The sequence below is a fragment of the Rhipicephalus microplus genome, chromosome 3 (assembly GCF_043290135.1).
Source record: "Rhipicephalus microplus isolate Deutch F79 chromosome 3, USDA_Rmic, whole genome shotgun sequence".
Taxonomy (NCBI): domain Eukaryota; kingdom Metazoa; phylum Arthropoda; class Arachnida; order Ixodida; family Ixodidae; genus Rhipicephalus; species Rhipicephalus microplus.
In genome coordinates, this window is record NC_134702.1 from 267,893,773 (window position 1) to 267,917,331 (window position 23,559).

The 23,559-nt window shown below is 47.0% G+C and overlaps 1 protein-coding gene across 5 annotated transcripts in view; it reads left to right on the forward strand.

Moving 5' to 3' along the window:
• The window catches only part of LOC119159354 (D-2-hydroxyglutarate dehydrogenase, mitochondrial), a 235,526-nt gene that overhangs the window by 91,245 nt on the left and 120,722 nt on the right, over positions 1–23,559 (forward strand). For all 5 annotated transcript variants that reach the window (XM_075890999.1, XM_075890997.1, XM_075890996.1 and 2 more), the window contains one exon: positions 16,343–16,539. In XM_075890999.1, the coding sequence (XP_075747114.1) occupies positions 16,343–16,539 (197 nt within the window). The remainder of the gene's footprint in view (positions 1–16,342; positions 16,540–23,559) is intronic.

The following is a 23,559-nucleotide window of genomic DNA, read 5'->3' on the forward strand; positions in this document are numbered from 1 at the left end:
TCTGTACGCCTTGCACTGCTGGCGCCTGTGTCCCCTGCCGCTAGTCGTTTCTAAGTGCGCGTTCCATCTCTGCAATTCTGTTTTCCATTCTTTTAATCAAATCTCTCTGTCGCTGAACCAGCGCTGCTAACTCCCTCTCTCGAGCGGTTTCGTTCTGGGAGGCCGTGCCTGACAAGCTCACCTTTTCTTGGTGTTGCGTGCGTAGCTGTTGCGACTGGATACTCGTCCACCATCTTGGCCGCCCCCGCGCCCTGGCAATGGCGGGAAGGAACTCGACCGGTCTCTGCTTTTGCTTGTGCCTTCTTTACCCCTCGGTGACCGCTCAGTGGCCCTCGAGGACCGCTTATCATTGCCAGCTTCACTCTCTCTTTTCGATGCTCTGCTGCCGGCCTGTCGGTGGCTTGCGAGCCAGGCCAAACTTGCAGTTCCGGCTCCCTGTGTGATGCGCACCATGGCACACGATGCAGTCCGGCGTGCACGTAGGTGGCTCTCACTTCTGGCGGGGCAGGATGGTCCTTCCCGCAACGGTGACATAGGTTACTCTTCGGACGATAGCAAACGTCCGCTCGATGTCCAACTCGTCTGCAGTTGTAGCAGGTCTCGACTAAATTTTTATACGGGATCACAGCGTAGAGACAGTTCCAGTAAGTAACCTGTCGGGGTATGCGTTTTCCCCCGAACGTAATCTGAATCGCCTTTGACTTTCCCAGAGGTCTCGCGTCCAGAATGTCCACGCCTTCATTCTTCTTCAGGAATTCTGCCCGAACTTCTTCCACTGGGCATCCATCATAAGCATTGTAGATCACTCCCCGCACGGAGTTCTCCAACGGCGCCACGAACGCCGAAACTGGCAGATCACGATCACCCAGCTTGAGCGTCTTCACAGTCGCATATGCCCCACTGCGATTTATGTACGGTGTGCTCACCGTCAACGTGTTGTTTGTGCCATTATCCCGCACATTGTCTTCTTCCGTGGCAATCGCACTCGTTAGACGCGCTGCTGCTCTCAGTGCACATCCGAGTTCTCTCGCTGTCACAACACTCAAGTCCCAGTTCTGGGGCCTGTACACAACCTTGAAATCCGTGGCCGGCAACTTGAGAAACGGTCCGCGTTTCTTCCACACCGGCGCTTTCCCCCGCTTGACTTGCTGTGCTCCGTACGTCTTGCGCCCGTCGCTGCCGGCCTGCGTCTCGCAAGGCTTACTCTTGGCGTTGTCGCCATGCTGAGGTTTCTTAAATTGGCCCTGTGCCTTCAGCACTGGAGCCCACTCTCCCGCTTCAAAATCTTCGGGCGTTATAGTCTCCCCTTCGACGTAGTATTCCATCTTCAGCCCAGCAAGGCCTATGGTCACCAGGTGCAAGCCAGACGCCCGGCGACGCGGCCCAGGCTTGGCCTAGGAGATAGGCCTAGCTTTGCCACCGCGGGGTTGATAAGAAAATCTCGGAAACTCCGAAAACGGGGACAAACTTGCCTAAACGGGTGGTGTCCGTAGGTAAAGGGCAACCTCCTACAGACGAGCCCACTGACAGCAAGTCCAGAACAAAGCGCGTCCGCCAATAGTCGGTCACCGGGCCGGAGCTCATGCGAAACACATCCGCACAGCGTCTCACTCCAGCCCCGTCTCCCCTTCGACGGAAAAATTTTGGTCTGTCTGTTTGTGTGTCTGCCCTAACGATCGCAAAAAGAGATGGTTCCAACACGACAACACAAGGGAAAATGGCGTCAGAGGCGCTGAGTGGAGAAGAAAGAAGGCGCCGACGTTCGGTGACACTGCGATCGCCCCCACTAGTTGATGATGATGGCGATGCCACTCAGGTTTCGGTTTCACTCCAGTGGTGCCAGCGCTGCTTTATCACACTTTTGTGTAGCAGCAGCCGTCAGCATTTGTCCAAATTAAGCGGTGCAGAGCCGAATTCCGTCGAAATAACGAAGGTTCGGTCCCATAGATTAACATGCACTTTGGCCGGGACCAATAGAGCCGTCCGAATCATCCGAATTTCCGAATTAACGGGTGTCGAATCAACGAGCTTTTACTGTAATAGATGTATTCTACAAAGTAATGGAATGAGTGATAAACGCTGAATGGAATAAAGAATGTCAGAAGGCACACAAAAACCAAAACAAAGCTTGGGGACTGCTATGTCAGTACTCAACGGCTGAAAACCTAGAAAACTTTAAAAAAGTGAAGTCACTAGGAAGAAGAACATGAAGACTTGCTAAGAGGCACAGTTGGGAAAGGTACATCTGCAGTGTAAACTCCTATACAGACGAGGCAAAAGTGTGGAACAGAGTAAACGGACTCAAAGGACGACAGTCACATCTCCTACCTTTAGTAAATGACCAAGGTGAGAGCCTGGAGGATCAGGCTGATTTTCTGGGCAAACACTTTGAACACATCCCCAGTATGGCACACTACACCGAAATATTTCTGAGGTATATAGAATGTGTTGAACGGCAGCAACTTAAGAGAAAGTGCGAAAGACATGAAGCGTACAATCTTCCATTTACCTTAACTGAACTAAAGGCGTCCCTCGTAGCATGTAATAAGTCGGCACCAGGTGGTGATCGCATCATGTACAAAATGATAAAGCATCTGCACCCAGAAACACTAAAAACACTCTTGTTTATTTATAACACCATGTGGGCGGCTGGTAAGATACCATCCTCATGGAAAGAATTCATTCTGATCCCCATACTTAAACAAGGGAAAGATCCCATCACTAGCCAGCAATTATAGGCCAATCGCTTTAACAAGCTGCTCGTGCAAGTTGCATGAAAAAATGGTTAACCGGCATTTAATAAGTTTTTTAGAATGCAACAAATTACTAGACCCTCTTCAGTGTGGATTTACGGACAGCAAGTCAACGATTGATCACCTTGTTTGAATAGAGGACATCAGAGATGCCTTCGTACGTAAACAATTTTTCCTGTCGGTATTCTTAGATCGAGACACAGCGTATCAAACGACATGGCATTATGGTATTCTTCAGGACCTTTCTGCAATGGGTATTCGTGGCAACATGCTGAACACAATTGAAAGTTACCTCACTAACCGCACCTTTCGTGTGACAGTTGGTCCAGCCTTGTCCAGGACGTTCACCCAGGAGACTGGTGTTCGGCAAGGCGGTGTGCTTAGTTGTACGTTGTTTGTTGTGAAGATGAACTCCCTTAACACAGTCCTTCCACCTGCCATGTTCTATTCTGTATATGTAGATGACGTGCAAATAGGTTTCAAGTCGAGCAATCTTGCTATCTGCGAACGTCATGTTCAACTTTGCCTAAATAGAGTTGCTAAATGGGTGGACAAAAATGGATATAGGCTGAACCCACAGAAAAGCACATGCGTTCTCTTCACAAATAAGAGAGGGTTAGTACCGCACCCTACAATTGAGGTCTGTGGAAGTACAATACCAGTAGTCTCTGAGCACAAATTTCTTGGCATTATTCTTGACACAAAACTCGCGTTCATTCCTCACTTGAAACACTTGAAAGTGAAGCGTCTGAAGACGATGAACATACTAAAGCTTCTTCACACAACATGGGGAAGTGACAAAAAATCTCTGATGAACCTGTACAAAAGCCTTATTTTGTCGCGTTTAGATTACGTTGCTTTTGTTTACGATTCTGCCACACCGACTGCCCTCAGGACGTTAGACCCTGTTCACCATCTGGGTATCCGCCTAGCGAACGGTGCTTTTAGAACAAGTCCAGTACAGAGCCTATTTGCAGAATCAAATGAGAGGTCATTCCAGCTACATAGGGCATACACCAGTTTCACATATTTCAGAACACCCCTGCTACTCTATCATAAATGACACATCGTCACTTACAGTTTTCCACAACCGACCCACTGTTAGAGAGCCGTTCTCACTGCGCGTGAGATACCTTGCTGAAGAAATGAATGTCTCACTTTTAGAACACCGTTTAATGCCCCTAGCAAGATTTCTACCACCATGGCAGTGGCAACTAGTCGACTGTGACACATCGTTTATGGAAATCTCAAAAGCATATTCCAAAGGTACACATTGAAATGTACTTTCAAGAACTTCAGGGTAAATACTCATGTGCAGAATACTACAGGGATGCATCGAAGTCATATACTGGAGTAGCTTATGCAGCACTGGGACCGTCCTTTTCTGAATCAGATGTTCTCCACACTGAAACGAGTTTATTTACGGCTGAGGCATACGCTGTACTATCGGCCAATAAACATATAAAACACACAAATGTACAGAAAGCCGTTACATTTATCAATTCTTTAAGTGTTGTAAAATCTCTTTTGCACTTATTCAAAAGCGAAATTCGGGTCTTGAATAAGCTTTATTCCTTCTTGTGTTCGGTGCTTATATCTAAACAGCATGTAACATTATGTGGGGCACCCGGTCATAGAGGAATCAAGAGAGACATGGCTGCAGGCCAAACCGTAGTATTGGTGGCAATAAAACCTACAAATCCGTTAGGAACTGTACCAGCCTTATGCATGAAATATTTTCTCTACAAAGAACTTAGAAGAGGAACTGTACCAGCCTTATGCATGAAATATTTACTCTGCAAAGAACTTAGAAGTTACTGGCGATGCCTGGGGACAGTCAAACGTTGAATAAGCTCCTCGCCATAAAGCCCCAGCTCACAAACTGGCCGCTATTAAGCAAAGTACGGCATAATGAGGTCATTTTTTGTTGCCTTACAGTAGGTCATACGTACGGCCCACACTCTTTTTTTGTTGACCGGCAGTGAAGCGCCTATTTGCGATAAATGCGACAAGCCCCTAACGGTATTGCATGTTTTGATAGAATGCTAACTGGAAGCTCTAAGAAAGAAACACTTCCCTGCGCTTCACACACAACACATTCTCCTTCATCCACAAATGTTCCTTGGCATAGAATCCTTTTTCAATACCAAACAAGTATTAGAGTATATATGCGACACTGGGCTGTTGCAGTTTATCCGGCAATTGGATTCGTAGCACAGTCTCTTTTTAGAGACTGGTGCTGTGATATAGAACTTGTACAGCAGACGCCTCCTGATTCTTGAACCCAAGGGTGCCGGAGACAGACTGCTTCTGATTACCCGACACTAGCATTTTTGCCACATCACATTGTTGTACCTTTTTTGTATGTTTTACATGTTTCACCATGTTCTTATTGTATATACACAACATCCATTTAACGAAGCTTTTAAGGCCGCTTCACAGCCACTCTACATCGACATCCAGAAAATCATTTTCCAACTAACAGCTCATTACGTCTTGTATCGCGCTCTTTGGCCAGCACTGGCCCTTGTGCCACTAACCTCCAATAATCAATCAATCAATCATTCGAAGACCAGATCCAGGGACTTGAAGCTGCAAACTTCCCTGACTCGTTATTCACAGCTGTCTCTGAAGTGCCTTTGTGAAAAGTGAAGAGTAAAAGTACTAGAGCTGCCATGGGAGAAGAGGAAACCAAAACCCAAAGACCTGCAGTGATTCCTTATGTTCATAAGGTCTCCCACAACCTGAAAAAGGGAGCAGCAGGCCGGTATGGGTTACCTGTCATTCTTTGAAGAAGCGTGGTATCTGCTAAACAATTTTAGTAAATTTGCTGTCGCATGCAGTGGCTGATGGCTAAAAAATACGCCTGAAGGGGGGACGTGGGTTCTAAATTTTTTAAAATTTTTTGCTCAATCTTAACCAAACTTCACTACCCAAGCCAGTTTTTCATCCTGATTTCAAATCTCTAATTTGTTTCTTAATATTTCAAGTGGTTTAGAAAATATGAAGGTCTGAATCTTAATTAATTGCGTACTTCTTACGGGACTTTTTGGCAATTTATTCTTGCTAAATCCAAAAAGTGAATGCATAATTCCAATGCTGGAGCCTTGCTGTAGGGAGTGATGCTATTTTTATCCATTTGAAAGCATTTTATAAGCAAGAAAACGGACGAACACTTATGGTCACTATACCACAATAAATTTCTCTCGCTAAAATCTTCAAGGGTAATTTTCGAAGTGATGCTAGAGAAATAGAAATAGCATCACCCCCTAGATCATGTCAATACGAATAAAATGATACCAACTTTGTCGCATTCACTCAAGTTTAACATAGGAAAAACCCCCGTAAGGCCGAGTGCAATGTGCAAAAACATCGAACTGAGAAAAATGCGTTTGAAGTTTCTAGCAACTTTAACTTTTGCTAAAGTGAAGCTACAGCGATATTAATGATATCATTCTGTAGCTCTATAATATAGGATAAATGGCCATGCTAAATTTCACTGTACCCACCCAGAATACTGCTCACAGCTTGTTCTAGAACTATAAAATAGTCATTGACTCAGCATGAGAATTATTTTTTTACTTTGCGGTCGTTCCAGTGCCTTGCAAGTGAAAAGAACACAAAAAAAATAATGTTATAATGTTGTCCTTGGATAGACAATAGATTTACACAATGTCTAGGTCTAAAACCAAGAATATTTATTTTTGCAAAAATTCTCACTATTTGCCATCATGACTGTTTACAGCAGACCAGTGCTGTAAGCAAAGTCTCCTGCTGGCTTGTGATGCTTTGAAAGTCTTTTCTTTATTGAACTGCTGTTGAGATGCTCTCCTCGCGATTTTTGCAGCCTGCCTTTGTCCTTCTCAAAGCTGCGACACACCAAGTTGGTGCCAGCGCTGTAGCCCAGCTTCTCGGCAATTTCCACGTTGCTCTTGGTTGTGCCTTGGTTGAAGCAGCTGATGGCTTCGGCAACTGCCCTTTCAATGCTCCACAAGGATGCATGCTGAGTTTTGGGGGCCTGCTGCCAAATAGCGTGCAGGCTCTCACTTGGGTTCTGGGTGATCCCATCGCTGCACCTTTCCAAAAGGGCATTGTCGCTCAGCCCCCTAAACACAGGCTCCAATGCCTCAGTCACGAAATCAGGCAGGCTGTCCTTGTGTGGTGGCGGCTTCTCATTTTTCGCAAGAGCTCTCTGAAATTTGCATCAGGATTTAGGGCCTTCAGGGCAAAGGTCTTGCTTTGGTGCCTCGTCAGTTGAAGACATGTGGTTCAAAGTTGCTAGAACAGCCTTCTGCATACCTGGAACATCGTTCCTGTGGCTTCGCAATGCGTAGCTATAGTATGAGGTGATCTTCTTTATCTTTTGTTGCGTAAGTCTGCCCTTTCCACCAAGTGAGCCACCTTGAGCTTTTTTTTTTCTCTACAAGGGTACGTAAGGCAGCTCCCATACGCTTGTGTACATGATTTATGCAGTCCTTTTTGGCCACCTTTATGAAGTCGTACACCTCTTTTTCTGTGAGTGCATGGAATGTCCTGCTGTCGCCGTCCGACAGCATTGTCGTTTAATGAAGCTTGTGCTTTTCAAGTGACCGCTTAAACAAGCGTAGTGCTGCCTCCACTTCCATCTGGCCAGCATTACAATCAACATTCTTCTGGCACAGAGGGGCATGCTGAATGAGCCAGGCAGAATGTCCTGCTTCTCCTTCCTTGGGTCCTGTGGTGCAAGCCAGGCAAAAGTTCGATAACACGATATGGTCTATCACGAGGCCACTATACATCTCAACAATGCAGCCAACACATATATGTGAGCTATGTTCACGCGTAAGCCAGGTGCCGTCATAAATGACGTCGACGTTTCTGGGCACGTTGCCGGACTCCAAATTGAGCTCCTTGACGTGAGCAACGCTCGCCGCTTCGCATTCGGCAGCAGTCGCACAGCAGGCTTCTTTCATTATATTCATGTGGCTTTGGTAACTCTTGTGGTGAAGCCCTCGATGCGAAATATTCATCCCGGCGAAGAAGTCCGACAGAGCCGTTGCCCCCTTGCCGATATTGTCGATGGCCTTCATGGCAGGTCTATTAACTTCAAACGGCCTAATTTTGGCGTCGTTCTCGTCGGCTATACGTGGGGACGAAAAATGCTCTTTGCGAAAGTCACAACTGCCGTACGTGACTATGAGCTTTGAAAACAGCCCGTACTCTTTCTTGGCCTTTGAAATTGGGACGCTTCTTTCACCACATTCTGGGCACGCGACAAGTCCAAATAACGAGCGTATCGCTGCCAGATCAACAATAACAAATTTTGTCTCGTTTTCTTTGCCACCATCTTCCAGATCAATATCTAGTAACTCTAACTTACGTTCCGTCGCGCACTGCGATGCGAGTGATGCCTTCAAGCCCGCTGCATTTTTCGCGCACTCAGCAAACTCGTCCGCCGAATAAAACGCCGTGTCAATGCAGTCTATGATGCTGATGGAAGTGCAAGATGACGATCCGACGACGACACAATCCAATGAGGTGCTGCTGCAAGGCACAGGAGAGTGCACCGCTTCGGACACAAGCGGCCGCGGCTGCGCGCCGTCTTCAGAATGCGCCGTTTCAGCGGCATCGGGCGAAATTGGCTGCACATTATTGGCTGCTTTCTTCTGGCGGGCGTTCCACGGGCGCCTTCATTTCTTGCCGTACGTTTGGCGCGTCTTCTTCTTTAGACGAGCGTCTCCAATCACGCCGCCAAAAGACGGAAAGTCGGTGCATCGGTCGCGTAGCACAAGCAGGCACGTGCGGGAAGCAGACGAACAACGTGCGCAAACGGAACTGGCGGCCGAAGAACAATATAAAAAAAAAGCGCGGGCAACTTTAGCCGCATCAGCCAATGGGAAGCGAGGAACAGGGTGCTCGCCTGGTGCGCGCGTGCTCCGGCCAATCAGCGGCTCAGAAGGGGGCTCCAGAAAAGGGGCGAGGGCAGCCGGTCTATCTAAGCGACGCCATTTTAAAGGGTGGCAAAATGCACACAAAGGAATCAGCTTCAAAACAGGCCCAAGATGGCGGCGATCGGCCAACTGCCTCGCCAGCGGCAAGCGCGGCAAGTTTGAACGAGTTTGACCTGCCGTGGGTTGTTTTGCGACTCCCGTGGCGACTTCATAATCGATTTTAATCCATTTACTGATCGAATTCAGCGTTCATAATTTGAGGACACGTGCTTATAGGTCTAAAAATTTCAAATATTACATTTTCTCAAAATAGAATTTTTGGCCATTTTTCATCATTCTAAGACCCATGTCCCCCCTAAAGTGGGCATGTGCCTCAGTTAACAGTTCATGAAGAGCAAGCTTTTGTAATGTGTTGGAGCATTGGACGTCCCCCTTGTTATGTGATTCGCATTGTGTGAAGCCTGTTTATTCCTTTGCTGTTGCGAAAAGCTCTGTTACTCATATTAACCCAATTTTTTTCCTGACATCATGCCTGCCTAAGGCAAGTTTGCGAACGGATTTCAAGCACTAGCGTGGCTCACTGGCGAAATACTAGGCTGGCATGCAGTGGAGCCGGGTTCAAATCTCACTATGTCACCACATGCTTTTGGTTTTATTAGGGGTGAAGCTCCTTATGGCTTCACCCATTTGTCTCCCATCATCGTTTGTAACCACCGGTGGCGCATATCAAAGAGAGTGGGCATGTGCCACAGGGGATAGACTTTTAGAGGCAAAGCTCCTTAAGCTGTGGGTCTTGCATCCTCGATGTATGTGGTAGGTAGCCACCTCTCATTTAGTTCTTAGAATTTTGAAGCTCCTTAAGCCGTGGGTCGTGCGTCCTCGATGTATGTAGTAGGTAGCCACCTCTCGTTTAGTTCTTGGAATGTCCGTTAGATGGCAGTACTGTATATAATCAATATATGATAAAAAGTTGTGAGACTGTGGTACTTGGAGTGTCCATTAGATCGACGGACATATAGACAGACAGACAGACAGACAGATGCACGAACGGATGGACATCTTGTCCCCCTTATCATCATTCAGTTCGTGGATATGCTGTGATTTTTTATTTTAGTTTTCTTTCTTATTTCGTGCGATATCAGTTATGTAATGTGTTGTGGTATCATAACAGCTTTCACTGTAAAATTTCGAGATTGTTTCGAACTACTTGTACTAACCTTCAAATTGCCGGGGAAAGGGCCATAAAGTTTTTAGCTCTCACACCTAGCTTTTCTAAAGACTGCATTAGCTAGGGATACAAGCCACGCCCTAGTAAACTTTTTCTACCATTTAACTCTGCCTATTCAAAGCTAATTAAAAGGTTCATCGCATTCACATGCTTCACGAAGGTTTAAATAAATCATGTTTGCAGCCGATGACGGATAGATTTAACGAACAGATAGACTGTCTTCAAACATCAGGGCATCCAAAGCATATTGTCATGGGGTCGTGACGTGGCTGAAGGCAGGAGACTGGATGGTCAGATGAAAGTGTTTGTTTGGGCGAACCTGTACCTGGTAAACAGAAAGTCTGGTGATAGTAGCACACTTGCACTAATAGCGGTGAATGCAGCGTCGGTCACCGGTCAACTGACAAGCGGGGAAGCATGACGGCATTTATACACTCGCCATGGAACATTCTAGTGTTATCGCTAGCGGCGACGTAGATTCCAGAATAATTTGAAATGCTCATGAAGTGGGCGTAGTCTCAACAAAATGATCTACTGGAGTCCTGAAGCTTCTCGAACATTGTAGGCACGGTTTGCCCTGAGGATCGTGTACAGCGTAACAGGGTGATAAGAAAACTTGAGGAAGGATTGTAGCGATATGCTAGTGTCCGTATCGGAATCAGTTCTAAGAAAGGTTGGCGGAAGGGATAATTGATAAGAAATGGAACCAGAAGGAACAGAAAAACAACTACAACACCTTCTGTTCACTTGTTAACGCACAACTTAAAAAAAAAAAAAACATGTTTTATCCCTCCGTCATCGGAATTGGTAAAACACGAAAGTAAAACATGTCCTTACAGAAATAGTTTAATGCTTACTGTTCATTGATATAAGAGAGCTTACACAATGTCCAATTATGTTTGGCAGCTATAAACTGCTGAACGTGGATGCATCCACATTAATGCTTTGTCATATATCTCCATCCCGACAACTAACGTCCATCAATTATCAATAAACAAACGCTGTGGTCATAGGTGAGTGTAGAGCCACAGAGAGCGATGTGACTACCAGAAGAATGCGACTGATTGGACGCTGACCTTGAGCTAATGTCACTTACTGGCAACAGGCTAGAATTATTGAATGCCACGGTCCGACCAGAGGAAAAAGCAATGTGTGTTTTGTCCTGTTTGTTGGCCGGCCATGATTTGTCGCGGGGCGAGCGTAAGCGGCAAAAGTGTAGTTAGTACATTCAGACAAAGCAGGCGCATCTCTCTATGCATTGCAAAGTCTTTTGGTATGGGTGAAAGCTATGAGTGACACCGACACTCGGGGTAAGATAACCATCTGGGGGTGTGTTTGACATTGACGAAATTGTACATACTTCTATTAGAAACGCGCTGAATGAGACGGGACGTTTAGAAACGACATGTTAAAGGAAGTAATACTTAATGCCATGGTCATGATCGATTGCTGCACTTTACCAAGTGTGCTAAGAGGATTGTGGTAGATATAAAAGGCGTGCTTTTTAAAGGCTCAAGGTGTGTGACTAAGGTGCAGTCAATAAAGAAAGAAAAGTGACCATGGCACAGTGAATAATAGTGCGCCCCGGCATCTGTTGCCGGGGGTTCAGAAGTCGAGGGTTCGACTTCCGTTGATGGAACTTTTAGGTGCGAAGCAGCTCTTTGACTAGACTGTGTAATGCTGTCGCTTCGTTTGTACCACTCACCTCGCCAGAGGTGTTACAGCGGTGCCAAGTAGCTCATGCCCTCCTAGCAGTGCACGGTGACGTCTCTCTCTCTCGCCTGCCCCACGCTCACAGCGTGTCAGCTCTCTCTTGCTTCACACTCTCCACCGCTTGAGCCTACTCCTTACATGGGCATCATCTCACTCGTGCCACCTCTTTCCGTCTGTCAGCGAAAAGAAGCCGCGAGCCGGCGAGTGCGCGCGCTGCGTGCGCCTTGAGATTCTTGTGGTGCCAACAATGTGGAAAGAGTCGCTGATTGCCACGCGATCGCGCCGATGGGCAGGACGTTGTCGGGTGTGATGAGTGAAGCAAACGACAACGACGGAAGTGCGGGGCAAGGCGCGTGTAATGTGCGCGTGAGTGTCAGCGAATCAGCTGATGACCTGTGGTGGCCCATAGAGGTGGCGTGCCACGATTGGGCCACGGGCGACCATCACGTGCCAGTGGGCTTTGTGGCTGGGGACGAGCTGAAGCAGCGGCAGACGGGAGACAGCAGGCCGAAGCGTCGGACGCAGGCGATCCAGGTTCCGGCCAGGGAACGCGGCCGTCCACGCTACTGCCGTCCATCTACCAGCTGGGGCGGCGTTGCCGGCACGAGTACTGCATCTCGGGGCGCGGCCTGGCCTGCTGTTCTCTTCCTTGCCGAGGGCATCGCGGATCTCGGCGAGGCGTCTCCATGGTCAGCCGTTCGACACAGCGATGAACGTGGCCTGGCTAATGGTCACGGTTGCGTCGAGCATCGCGTCTCGGCGCACGCTCTTCGCTGGACGGGCTGGCCATGCCCCGCATGGAGCATCGCGTCTCCGATGCGGGTTGACTGCTCCGTGGCCGCACCCACGCCATCAAGCGCCGGTGTCACCAGAGCGTCGCACTTCGGCAAGGGACGAGCGAGATGTTCTGCCGGGCGAGACGCGGGAGTGCGCTCAGAGGAGCATGGAGCCGGGCGAGGATTCAGGGTGGCCGAGGATTCAGATGCCAGGGGAGTTGCTGGCTGAATCTAGGATCGCCGAGCGGTGCCGAGCGACGCGCCAGACTCGGACGTGGGCCACGAGCTCATGAGCTGCAGGGTGCACCCGAGGGTACCTGGCGGTGCCCTGGCCAAGAAGGAACGTGCGGAAAAGAGAGCTCGAGGGTTGAGGCCACAAAGGCAGAGGAAGCGGTGCGCCGCTTGAGAGGACGAGTTCGAGTTCCTGGCAGCGTTCCTGAGCCGGACGTGAGACCTGTGCGTGTCGGCCAGGTCGAGCTCCGGTGTGTCTGTTCAAGGTCCAAGGACGGGGCCTGCTGAACGGCTCCTGCCTGGGTGCAGTGGCTGGGAGCAGGTTCGTGGACGAGGCCTACCGGGTGTGGTCCTCGTGAGCCGTGGCCTGATCCTGAACCTCCGGAGTTGCTACCCTGACTGCTGGGTTGGCCGCGACGTCCGACGCAACGGCGCTGCACACGGTAGCGTATCCGTGCGCTGTCAGCCGTTCCACCCATGCCATGAAATAAAAAGTTCATGTTAATCCTTTCTCGTCCGCTATCGACAAACATAGTGACGAACGTTCCTTAACCATCACATCGGGGCATGCTTCCTGCTGGAGTGGGCGTACTATTCTTGGCTGTCACCGGCGTTGCGAGCTGTAGTGAAGTTGATCGCTTTCGCGATTGCCGACTTCAACACCGTCGAGACGCGAGCCAGGAAAGCCCAACGCAAGTGTCGGCAATGGAAGAACAGGGACACCGATGAAGTGCGAGTGAAGAACACCGATCGCGTTCGAGAATACAGATGGCGTGTGGGTAACACCTAGAAAACGTGGGTGAAGGAAGCCGAGCGCAAGCGCCTTTAACGTGTCCCACCTCCTGTGTCTTTGCGTTTCAAAGAAACTTTTACCCAAGTAACCACTACGCCGAGTTTCGCTTTAAAGCATTCTGCCAGAACCTACGATGACGCACCTTTCAACCGAGTCAATGCTGTGTGCACCGCTGCTGCTTTGCATCCCATCAGGGTTTCCTTTGGGGAGATTGTCTATAGCTTTAGGGGCGAAGTTCCTTAAGGCGTGGGTCTATCCGTCCTCTGATGTATGTAGTAGTAGTAGTAGTAGTAGTAGTAGTAGTAGTAGTAGTAGTAGTAGTAGTAGTAGTAGTAGTAGTAGTAGTAGTAGTAGGTAGCCACCAGGGGCACATACCCGCTTTAGAGTGGGTATGTGCCACAGGGGATGCGAGATGAGAGATTGCGGTACTTGGAGTGTTCACTAGATAGACGCATGGACGGATGCATGGACAGAGGGACAGACAGACTAGCAGACGGATGCACGGACGGATGGTTGCACGGACGGACGGACGCTTCACCCCACTCATCATCGTTCACTCCGTGGATATGTTGTGATTTTTTTTTTTTGCTTCTGATCATGCATATTTTTTTAAAGTTACTTCTGTGATGGTAATATGCCATTGAAGTCTTGGTGGGCCCTGGCATAAAACACTTTCATGTCAAAAGATAGGAAAATATCTGAACGTAAGAGTCATATTTTCAACGCCTAAAAAGATCCACAATGTGTTCAAAAGTAAATGAAACAGGAAGACAGCCATAGTTGTGTCTCATAAAGTATGTAAGTCCTTTTGTGAAATATGCTGTAGGTGCCATGTTCTTAATCTCGTTGTCCTGTGAAGGGAATTGTATAGTGCAAACAGGTAGATGCTTTGACGAGCGACCAAAAAAGCACCACCACAATGTAAATATGGCTATCAGGAGCCATTTAAGCCTCCATTGCAGGGATTGTGGATGCAAGGCAATCTTTTCCGATAGAACAGTAATAGCAAGAAACAAAGGTAATAAGACTAGAGAAATAATCAAAGTGGCACAAATAGAACATATGAAGACTAAGTGTGTCAGCATGCTATCTGTACTTTGTGGGGTCTCGATTTGGTGAGCGAGCACCACGCCACGCTCTTGGAGTGAACAGACACAGTAGACCCGGTCGGTACAAACCAAACAACATACATACATTTATTTAACTAATTTAGATGATAATATAATCTGCCAAATCGATACATCTATCGTTATCAACCCACTAAGACATCTTTACACACTATTACCATACACTCCATGAGAAACACAATAACAGGACAAACATACAATAACATGACAAGCACAATAATACAGCCAAGGCGGCATCGCCAACGCTTGCCTTACCACAAGGGCCCCCGGCGCGCAGGCCCGCGGTGCCATGCGTTGAGGACCCATGCTAAAGACAACCGTTCGCGGCAACCACCACGGGCAGTAGAGGCTCGCTCAACTCTAGCCCGCCACCAAGGCTTGCTTCCGCCAGGGGTCACCACTGGCGCTACACCATGATGATGATGACGATAGTGGTGACCAACTCTCACGAACACAACGCCACCTACCGCTCGGCGGTTGCAACTCGATATGTGGCTTTTGGCCAAGGCATGTGTGCCACGTGGCGCAAACAACCTTATAGGGGGTGTCAGCACCCCCACAATCTTTCTAAAAAAATCATACCATATGCACGGAGTGAATTATAATCAGTGAGCAAAGCTCCGAAGGTTCATCGGTAAATACGTGAATCTTCCATGAGTCTCGCCCAGCACATCATCAAAGACGTGACGAACAAACACTGTGTGTATCTACATACCAAAAAGTTTTTACTTAGTAAATTGTAGCTAGATGTGGCTTTCATTTCCCTTTTATTATCGCAGCTTTACGATCAATGAAGTGGAGGGATAATGGTTCTTAGATGGGTCGTAATCGTTAACGTCACTAGCGATCACTTCGCGTACTAGGGGTGGCTACGACAGACAACTACTACAGCGGACAAACCTACACCTTAAGGAGCTTCGCCCCTAAAAGGAGCTTAAGGAGCTTCGCCCTACTTCCTGTGAAGTAGACGCAGATATCGTGTAGCGGGCTGTTAAAGCAACGGCCTATTAGCCTGACATTGGCGCAGTCTGCGTAACCACGCCTACTGTGTGAAGGCTAACTGTGGCAGCAGTATGGCCCCTTTACTCTGCAAAAAGTGGCTGCCTACCATGCCTTGAAGAGACCCATGTTCTGCATACATACAAAGACCTGACAGCACGTGAAGTGTTCAAAGATTTCTCGATGAAGTGCAAGGATGTAGTATGTCAGCGCTGTCGATTAATCTGACAGGCAAGCATTCTTGCTATATCCGTTAATAATCTCCTTTAACTAAGCAATATTGAATCGCTCTGTGCATGCGCCTACAAAAGCTTTGATCATTTCCTCTCCATTGTGCATTCCATTTCAATGTACGCTTGCTTGTTTGAACCAAGCAGTTGGTATGACCGCGACTGTCCTGTGTGCATCTTGTCTGTGTTGTTGCACAAGTTAGCACTGGTTAACTTTTATAAACAAAGAAATATGATATGCGGGCTGTCACATTCACCGCATCACCGCTTACGATGAATGTTGGCTGACCTACTAAACATGATCAACCTTAATAATTTGAGGTCTTTGTTACATGCGGAGGAACAGTAACAACCAGTGTTGTGCAGTGTTCCTAAGGGAGAAAAGAGCGGGAAGTGCAAATGGCAGGAGTGCTCGACGCCTGCCTCATGGTTTCACTATCCCGGTACAAATGTTCGGCTGCTACTGGGCTGAGCTTTTTTGTGTGTGGTCATTTTCCGGCGTGAACTTTGGGGAAATGGTGGGGCAGGCAAGCTGTCATGCTGTGTCCTCCATTGGCTGCAGGTGCGGTATCATGCGAGGCCGGCTGTGTGCTGGAGGCGCTGGACACGCAGGTGGCTGAAAAGGCCTCCCTCATGGTTCCTCTGGACTTGGGCGCCAAGGGCTCTTGCCACATCGGAGGCAACGTGGCCACCAATGCGGGCGGCCTCCGGCTGCTCCGCTATGGTCCCTTACATGGTTCCGTGCTTGGCCTAGAAACGGTACGCTTGTCAGCGCCAAAAGGTTTGAAATGCAGACTGTTTCCGCCTAGTTTGTTTTTCAGTTGAAACATCACTGGAGGAAACTTTGCACGGTCCTACTTAATATTTTGTGGCATACAAAATGAAAGTGGCTCATTTGTCGCCTTTGAACCATAACGGCACTACTAATGGCGAAATGAAAGGCCGTCATTGTTTCGTAACTTTACGTAACTGATTCTAGCCATAACGGTTGAGAAGCATTTGCAGATATTTAAAATCTTTGAAAACATAGATACGCTATTTTTGAAACATCATTGCACTCGACAGGCATTTTGTGTTATAATGACAACACCTTTTGGGCATGATCAAAAAACGCTGCCCATTGACACTCGGGCCTCCCAAGAACACGCGAACGAAAATGTCTAGGGCTACACATGGCCCAGAAATTTCAATTCGCTGGAAGTCAGCTGGAAGTGCTCACTTCTTCCAGAAGCTAGTTTTATTTGTTTGCATTTATTTTGTCGCAATCTCATGAACGTCGTTGGCATCTGGCCTTGGAGTTCCAGCGCTGCATCCGAGTATTCATCTGCTGTGAAATGCTATGTCAATGTTCTGCCTTCTTGATCAGTTTAGCTTAGTTTGGTTTTGCAACACATTGTCATAATTGGGGGCAGACTTGTGCAAGGAGCGATGAAAGCCAGGGGCTGCTTGTTTGAATTAACCGCTGTTGATAGCGATGCGTTAGAACTGCTGGGAGTTTTCCCCGACCGAAATACACTAGGTGGTGCCGAGAGCAGGGTGCCAGTTTAAATTAACTACACGTTCGAATGAACTAAGTTCAAATCCAGCAAGCTTTACTATATTACTGTATTTACTCGATTCTACCGCACCCTCGATTGTAACGTGCACCCAATTTCTACGACGAAAAAAAAAAGTAAGACATCGATTGAAACGCGCACCCATTTCTCTCGTTGGCCTGCATGATCACACCATTAAAAAAAACGACTCCGTTCGGGAGCGTCTTTCATTTAAATATGAGGTACGGGGGAAGCTTGTGCCCATCTGACCTGTAACAGAGCATTGCCGTCACTATAGTTTTACCGTCGACCGATGTCAGCACGCGAACTTGCTTTGCCCCCTTCTACTTGACAGTTGTGGTACCAGGCATGTCGAAGTAAAGAGGCGTCTGATCGGCAATCTCGATTTGCCCAAGCAGGTAGCCGTTGTTGTGCCGCAAGTTTAGGAACCCCCTGAAAACTGTGAAGCTTTTCATCGTACTCCTCCGGAAACTTTTCGCATATGCCCGTTTGCCTTCGGAGGGAAAAGCTTTTCCTCTTCATAAAGTTAGTTAGCCAGCACCTGCTCACTTTAAACTGGCTCCGCATTAGACCTTTTTCTAAGGGTAACTGCATAGCCCGCACTTGGAGCTGTTCTGTCGTCACGGGCCACTGTGCCGCTCACTGCTCAAGCACATACTCGCCGAGCAGCTCTAATTTGCAGAAACCGACCCTGCTGTGGTTCACTGAAGCCTTTGCGTGAAGCTCTGCTGTCGATAATCTTCTGCTTTTGTTTCCACCAGTCCCGCACACACGTTTCGGGAACTCCGAACGACCGCGATGCCGCCCGATTTTTCTTCGTTTCTGCACATGCGGTAACTTTTCTTTTAAAAGCGGCATTGTGGTGCACTCAAGTTTTCGGAGTCGGCCCTTTCATTCCGTCGATACTAATGCACTACAAGATGACGAACTCCTCAGCACACGTACGAAGTGCCGCACATGGGAAACACATAGGCAGAAATGGGCGACGCGCCATGCCGTCGCACGATGGGGGCGGCCATTTTGGAAATGCCGATGGCAATAGAATGACCGTATTCATTTTTTTTTTCGTACTCGATTGTAACGGGCATGCGATTTATGAACTCGCTTAACCAGAAAAAAGGTGCGCATTAGATTCGAGTAATTACGATAGTATAGCCAGTTTAGTTGATGTACATTGCCACTTGGTCGTGACGGTGTAGAATACTCTGGCAAAACTTTTAAATACATGACACTTTATTTGGCCGAACTTGTAGCCGGGAAATAGAAAGTTGAACTGCAAGCAGGGAATGCACGCTGTACGTACACTGATAGTAGGGCGTTGGCCGTCAACAAACTGACAAGCGCTGCAGCGCGTCATATTTAATACATGTATCATAGAAGATTCTAGCGTTATTACTGGCGGCTCTGTAAGTTCTAGAACTATGATGTTCTCGTTGAGCACATAATGTCGTCGAATGTCTAGATAATTTCCAGTACTTTAGGCGGGTTTTACGCAAGAGAGCAGTTATATTGTAATGCCACGATAACATAAAAGGAAGGCGTGGGTGTGCCATTGCTCGTCTCTAAAAAAGGCATCATCGCGATGCTTTACCAGAAGATGGAAGTACAATAATAAAGCAAGAAAGTACGATCATCAATATATACGAGCAAGAAAGTACGATAATTAAGCAGATAGTACAGTCCTCAGGTTCGCTCACGCGTGTAATACGCTTTGAGCCGCACGACATAGTCAAGAGTGGAAACTTGGGCTAGTTGGTGCGTAGTCATATTCGCAAGATGTCATATTGTAGTCATATTCGCAAGAGTCATATTGCAGCGCTCTTTCTGTCTACCCTGTCCTTTTTTCCTTTGTTCGCACGCTGAAACATCTTGCAAATATGACATGGTCAACTTCAGGTTGCGCACGGTGCCGCTAAGAGTTCATAACGCTGTTTTAGACAACATCGTAGTCAAGAGCGTCTGGATAGCGATGCAGCTTAATGTATGGCTCGAAGTATCTTGGAAGAAGTCCTTCACTGAGTTTGCGTCGTCGTATTGGCATCCACACCCAAACGTGGTCACCGCCCTGGTATTCTACGAAGCTTCATCGAAGATTGTAGCGGCGGTTGTCCATTGTCTGCTGATTCTTTACGCGTAGGCGGGCGAGTCGTTGGGCTTCTTCGGCGCACTGAAAATAGACATTCACGCCGAGGTTATATCGTTGATGTAGGGCAGCATGGCGCCGAACGTCATTGCAAGGTTCTATCCGGAGACGACCTCATATGGCAACATCTGCATGGTTTCTCGTACAGCCATGTTTGCGAAGGTCACGTATGAAAGAATGTCATCCCAGGTCTTGTACTCGACGTCAACGTCCTTGGTCAACATGTCGGCAATAGTCATATCTACAAGCTCACTAAGGCCTTGGTCTATGGGTGGAAGAAGTGGTGCGGCGATGGCTTGTCTGGCTATATCTCAAGATCGCCCAGCTAACTCCGTTGTAATGGCCTCGCCTGTTTTTGTGATGAGAACCTATGCGGTGTCATGATGTAGGACGATGTCCTCATCGAAGAACTTGGCTACCTCGGAGGTACTGCCTTAGGGCAGGGCCTTTGTTTCAGCACAGTGAGTGAGGTAGCTAGTCGACGTAAAAAGCACAAAAAAAACAGAGTAAAGGAAGGACAGGAAGACAGAGTAATCAAAGGACGCAACACAGCGCTCGTGTCCTTCCTTTACTCTGTCTTCGTTTTTTGCGCATTTTACCTCGGCCAGTTATCAATCCTTACCAACTTGCCCTGTACTCAGTACTACTCAGCTGAGGTAGTCGGTAGCTACTACGATACACTTGCTTCCAACAGTCGACGACGGCAACGTGGCTAGCGTAAGTTCATACCAATTTGCTGGAACGGTCAGTTAGGTAGTTCGATGGGTTGCAGAAGCCTCGCTGGTCTTGTGGACAGTGTCTTATTGTGCTCACAATCCTGACATGTCTTCAGGTAATGAATGACGTCGGAAGCAAGGTGTGACCAGGATACATTTATTTAACCCTCGTGAGCGTGCATTAAAAAGCGAGGTGCTAAGCTGTCAGGTCATTGTGTAAGACCTGCAGGGTTTCTGGTCACACTGCCGATGTTTCATCGATGTGGTAGTCGGCCCGGGATGGAGAGAAGTCCTTCTTTAAGAGGATGTCGTTTTGAAGGAAAATGACACCAGTCGTCGTGTGCACACTTTTGGGACTATGGCACTCCTACCCTCTTGGTGTTTCACAAGGCCCCCAAATTCCAGGGGGGGGGTCAGCTCGTAGACGTTCAGTGAAGTCGCCACTGCTTATGGTTGCCAAGAAACAGTCATCATTCGTGTCGTTTTGCGGCTGTGTGTTGACGAGCCATGAGAAGGACAGTCGGGGTGTTTTCTTCCAGTCTTGTAAACGACCACAATGTCAGTTTTTTCAAATCTTAGCCCGCACTCCCTACCCACAGTATATGGGAGAAGGCAGGGGGAGAGCTAGCATAGAAGCTATATAAAAAAAAATCCAGCAGATCGTACCCGCACCCACAGTGGATGTGATCTGCCAGAATTTTTAACTTTTTTCCTAAGCAAACTATCAGAAAGAAAAGCTCGATGGATATCTTCTAGCTAAAAGTTGCTGCAGTTGTATCTACTAAACAATAACAATACCAGTAAACTACAGTGGTGTATAAATGAATAGTTAGGTTGGCTATGTGTACTGCATGAAACATTGCGTAGCCGGGGCACAGGAAAACCGTCAGCCGTTGTGCCATACAGTCTTGTGTACATTTAGGAAAATTATAACTGCGCTAAAAATGAGACACGAGAAAAAATGGACAGGACGATGGCAGTTCTGACCATTTTCAGGCTGCAATCCAGACTGCAATTGTCCTTTCCACTTTGTTTTCGTGTCTCGTTTTTAGCGCAGTTATAATTTTACTAAATGTCTTACCAACTAGCCCCCATTTTATGCTTCTTGAGTTTTATGTACTCTAGAATCTGTTCACTCGTGCTAATTTCTGTGTATCAGTGCTGTACACGGCTCCTTGAAACACGGTGCAATGATGCCAAAAGGTCCAAAGCCGCATTAAAATTATCGGGATTGTGTAAAATTTGTGCAATATTTTCAAGTTTATGGATGCAAAATTGGGTCGCAAAGTTTCAAAACACCACTTGGTGGTTGCATAGATAAGCAGGATGGCATTATGTGAATGGGTACTACAGTCGAATCTTGATAATTTGAACTCGAAGGAGCTCGAAAATTTGTTGTATTAAAATAAGTTCAAATTAATGAAAGCTAATTGTACGGAGGGCCCACCATGCAGTGGCGCATGTGCATTGAGCTAGCACATGAGGGGGAAGCTTCAGAAGACTTACAATTATTCGCAAATCATAGGACATTCGTCATTAATTGAAGTAATCACTGATGTTCATCTGCACACGTTTGCCTTGCAGTGAATAAGTCAACTTCGCATGCACTTTGCAAAGTGTTTCAATTTCGGCTTCAGCATTCACCTGGCAAGAGAAGTAGCGCGCGGTTCTTTGACGTGGCTCAGCCCAGCCCCAACACTCTCTCAAGACGATGGCAACGACTGCGTAATTACAGTGTACTAGAAGGGGACAGTGGAATGAATGAGGCGGCCCCGCCGCATCTTGGCTGATTCTTCGGCGGGTGACAGTAGCGGCGGCTCTGTTGTCCCTTAATACTGAAGATCTCAGAAGTATCTGCATTGCGAGCACGCGCGCTTGAGCCTGCAAAAACGTGTAATTGCCCGTTTTTAGTGCGTTTAACGCATTTTTGAGCCTTTATCAGTGGACGCACCTGCTATGCGCCATGGTGCACGAGTGAATATGCAGGCACGCCAAAATTGCGTCGATACATTCACTGTTTCCAGAGCCTGCCGACCCCACAAAAAACAAAACAAAATGTCAATCCGGATTTGCACGTATCTGACTAGCTTCTCACTCAAGCAGTGCTTTGAGCTGCGTTACATCATAAGTGGCTACTGGTGAACTACAAAGAGAGAAGTATCAAAACCGTGATTAAATCATACTCTTGTTTTGTCGGCAGTCTTTACGATATGTAGAGCACAGTGTTTTCATATGAGCTTACATGCAATCGATTGTTTCACGAGATTGATTGATTGATTTGTGGGGTTTAACGTCCCAAAACCACCATATGATTATGAGAGACGCCGTAGTGGAGGGCTCCGGAAATTTTGACCACCTGGGGTTCTTTAACGTGCACCCAAATCTGAGCACTTGGGCCTCGACATTTCCGCCTCCATCAGAAATGCAGCCGCCGCAGCCGGGATACGAACCCGCGACCTGCGGGTCAGCAGCCGAGTACCTTAGCCACTAGACCACCGCGGCGGGGCGATTGTTTCACGAGAAACCCGAGTATAAGTAACTTTGTTACAACATGTATGTCGGTGACGACTCAGTTCTAGCATGCCAATTTTGCTAAATATAATAATTATTGCTTTCTGAAAGCCTTTTACATATTAAACATATTAAAAATGACCCACAAATATATTAAAAAGTGCCAATTGTATATATAGCCTGTCTGTTAATCTGTGCAAATTCATTGTAACCAGTTTTCATTTTGTATCGACAGCTTAAATTGTGCTGCTTTTCAATTATTTTATTGGCATAACACCATTGTAAGCCAGCAAATTTATCATGATGTTTTGTATTATAAGTGTAGTTATATTATTATGTGTCAAAAGTGTAGGCAGGCAATGGTGCATCTTGTTTTGAGAAATTTAACTTCTATATGTACACAGTAAACACAGCCCCCTCCTCCCCCCCATATATATATATATATATATATATATATATATATATATATATATATATCAAGCGAGTGTGTTCTGTGGATCCAGTGATAAATAGAAATTGGCTTGAGTGGACAAACGTACGAAAACTTTTATTATTCTTACGTTTTGACCGGGGTCCGGTCTTCGTCCCCTGATGAAGGCCGGACCCCGGCCAAAACGTAAGAATAATAAAAGTTTTCGTATATATATATATATATATATATATATATATATATATATATATATATATATATTTATATTTATATTTATATGTACAGTGAAATCTCGTTAGACGAACCCCACATTAACAAACTTTTTAAAAATCCCCTGTCGACTGCTAATAGTTTCAATGTAAAATTATTTCACTACTACGTACTTCAGAATACCAAACTTTTCAAAATAACGAGCATTAATTT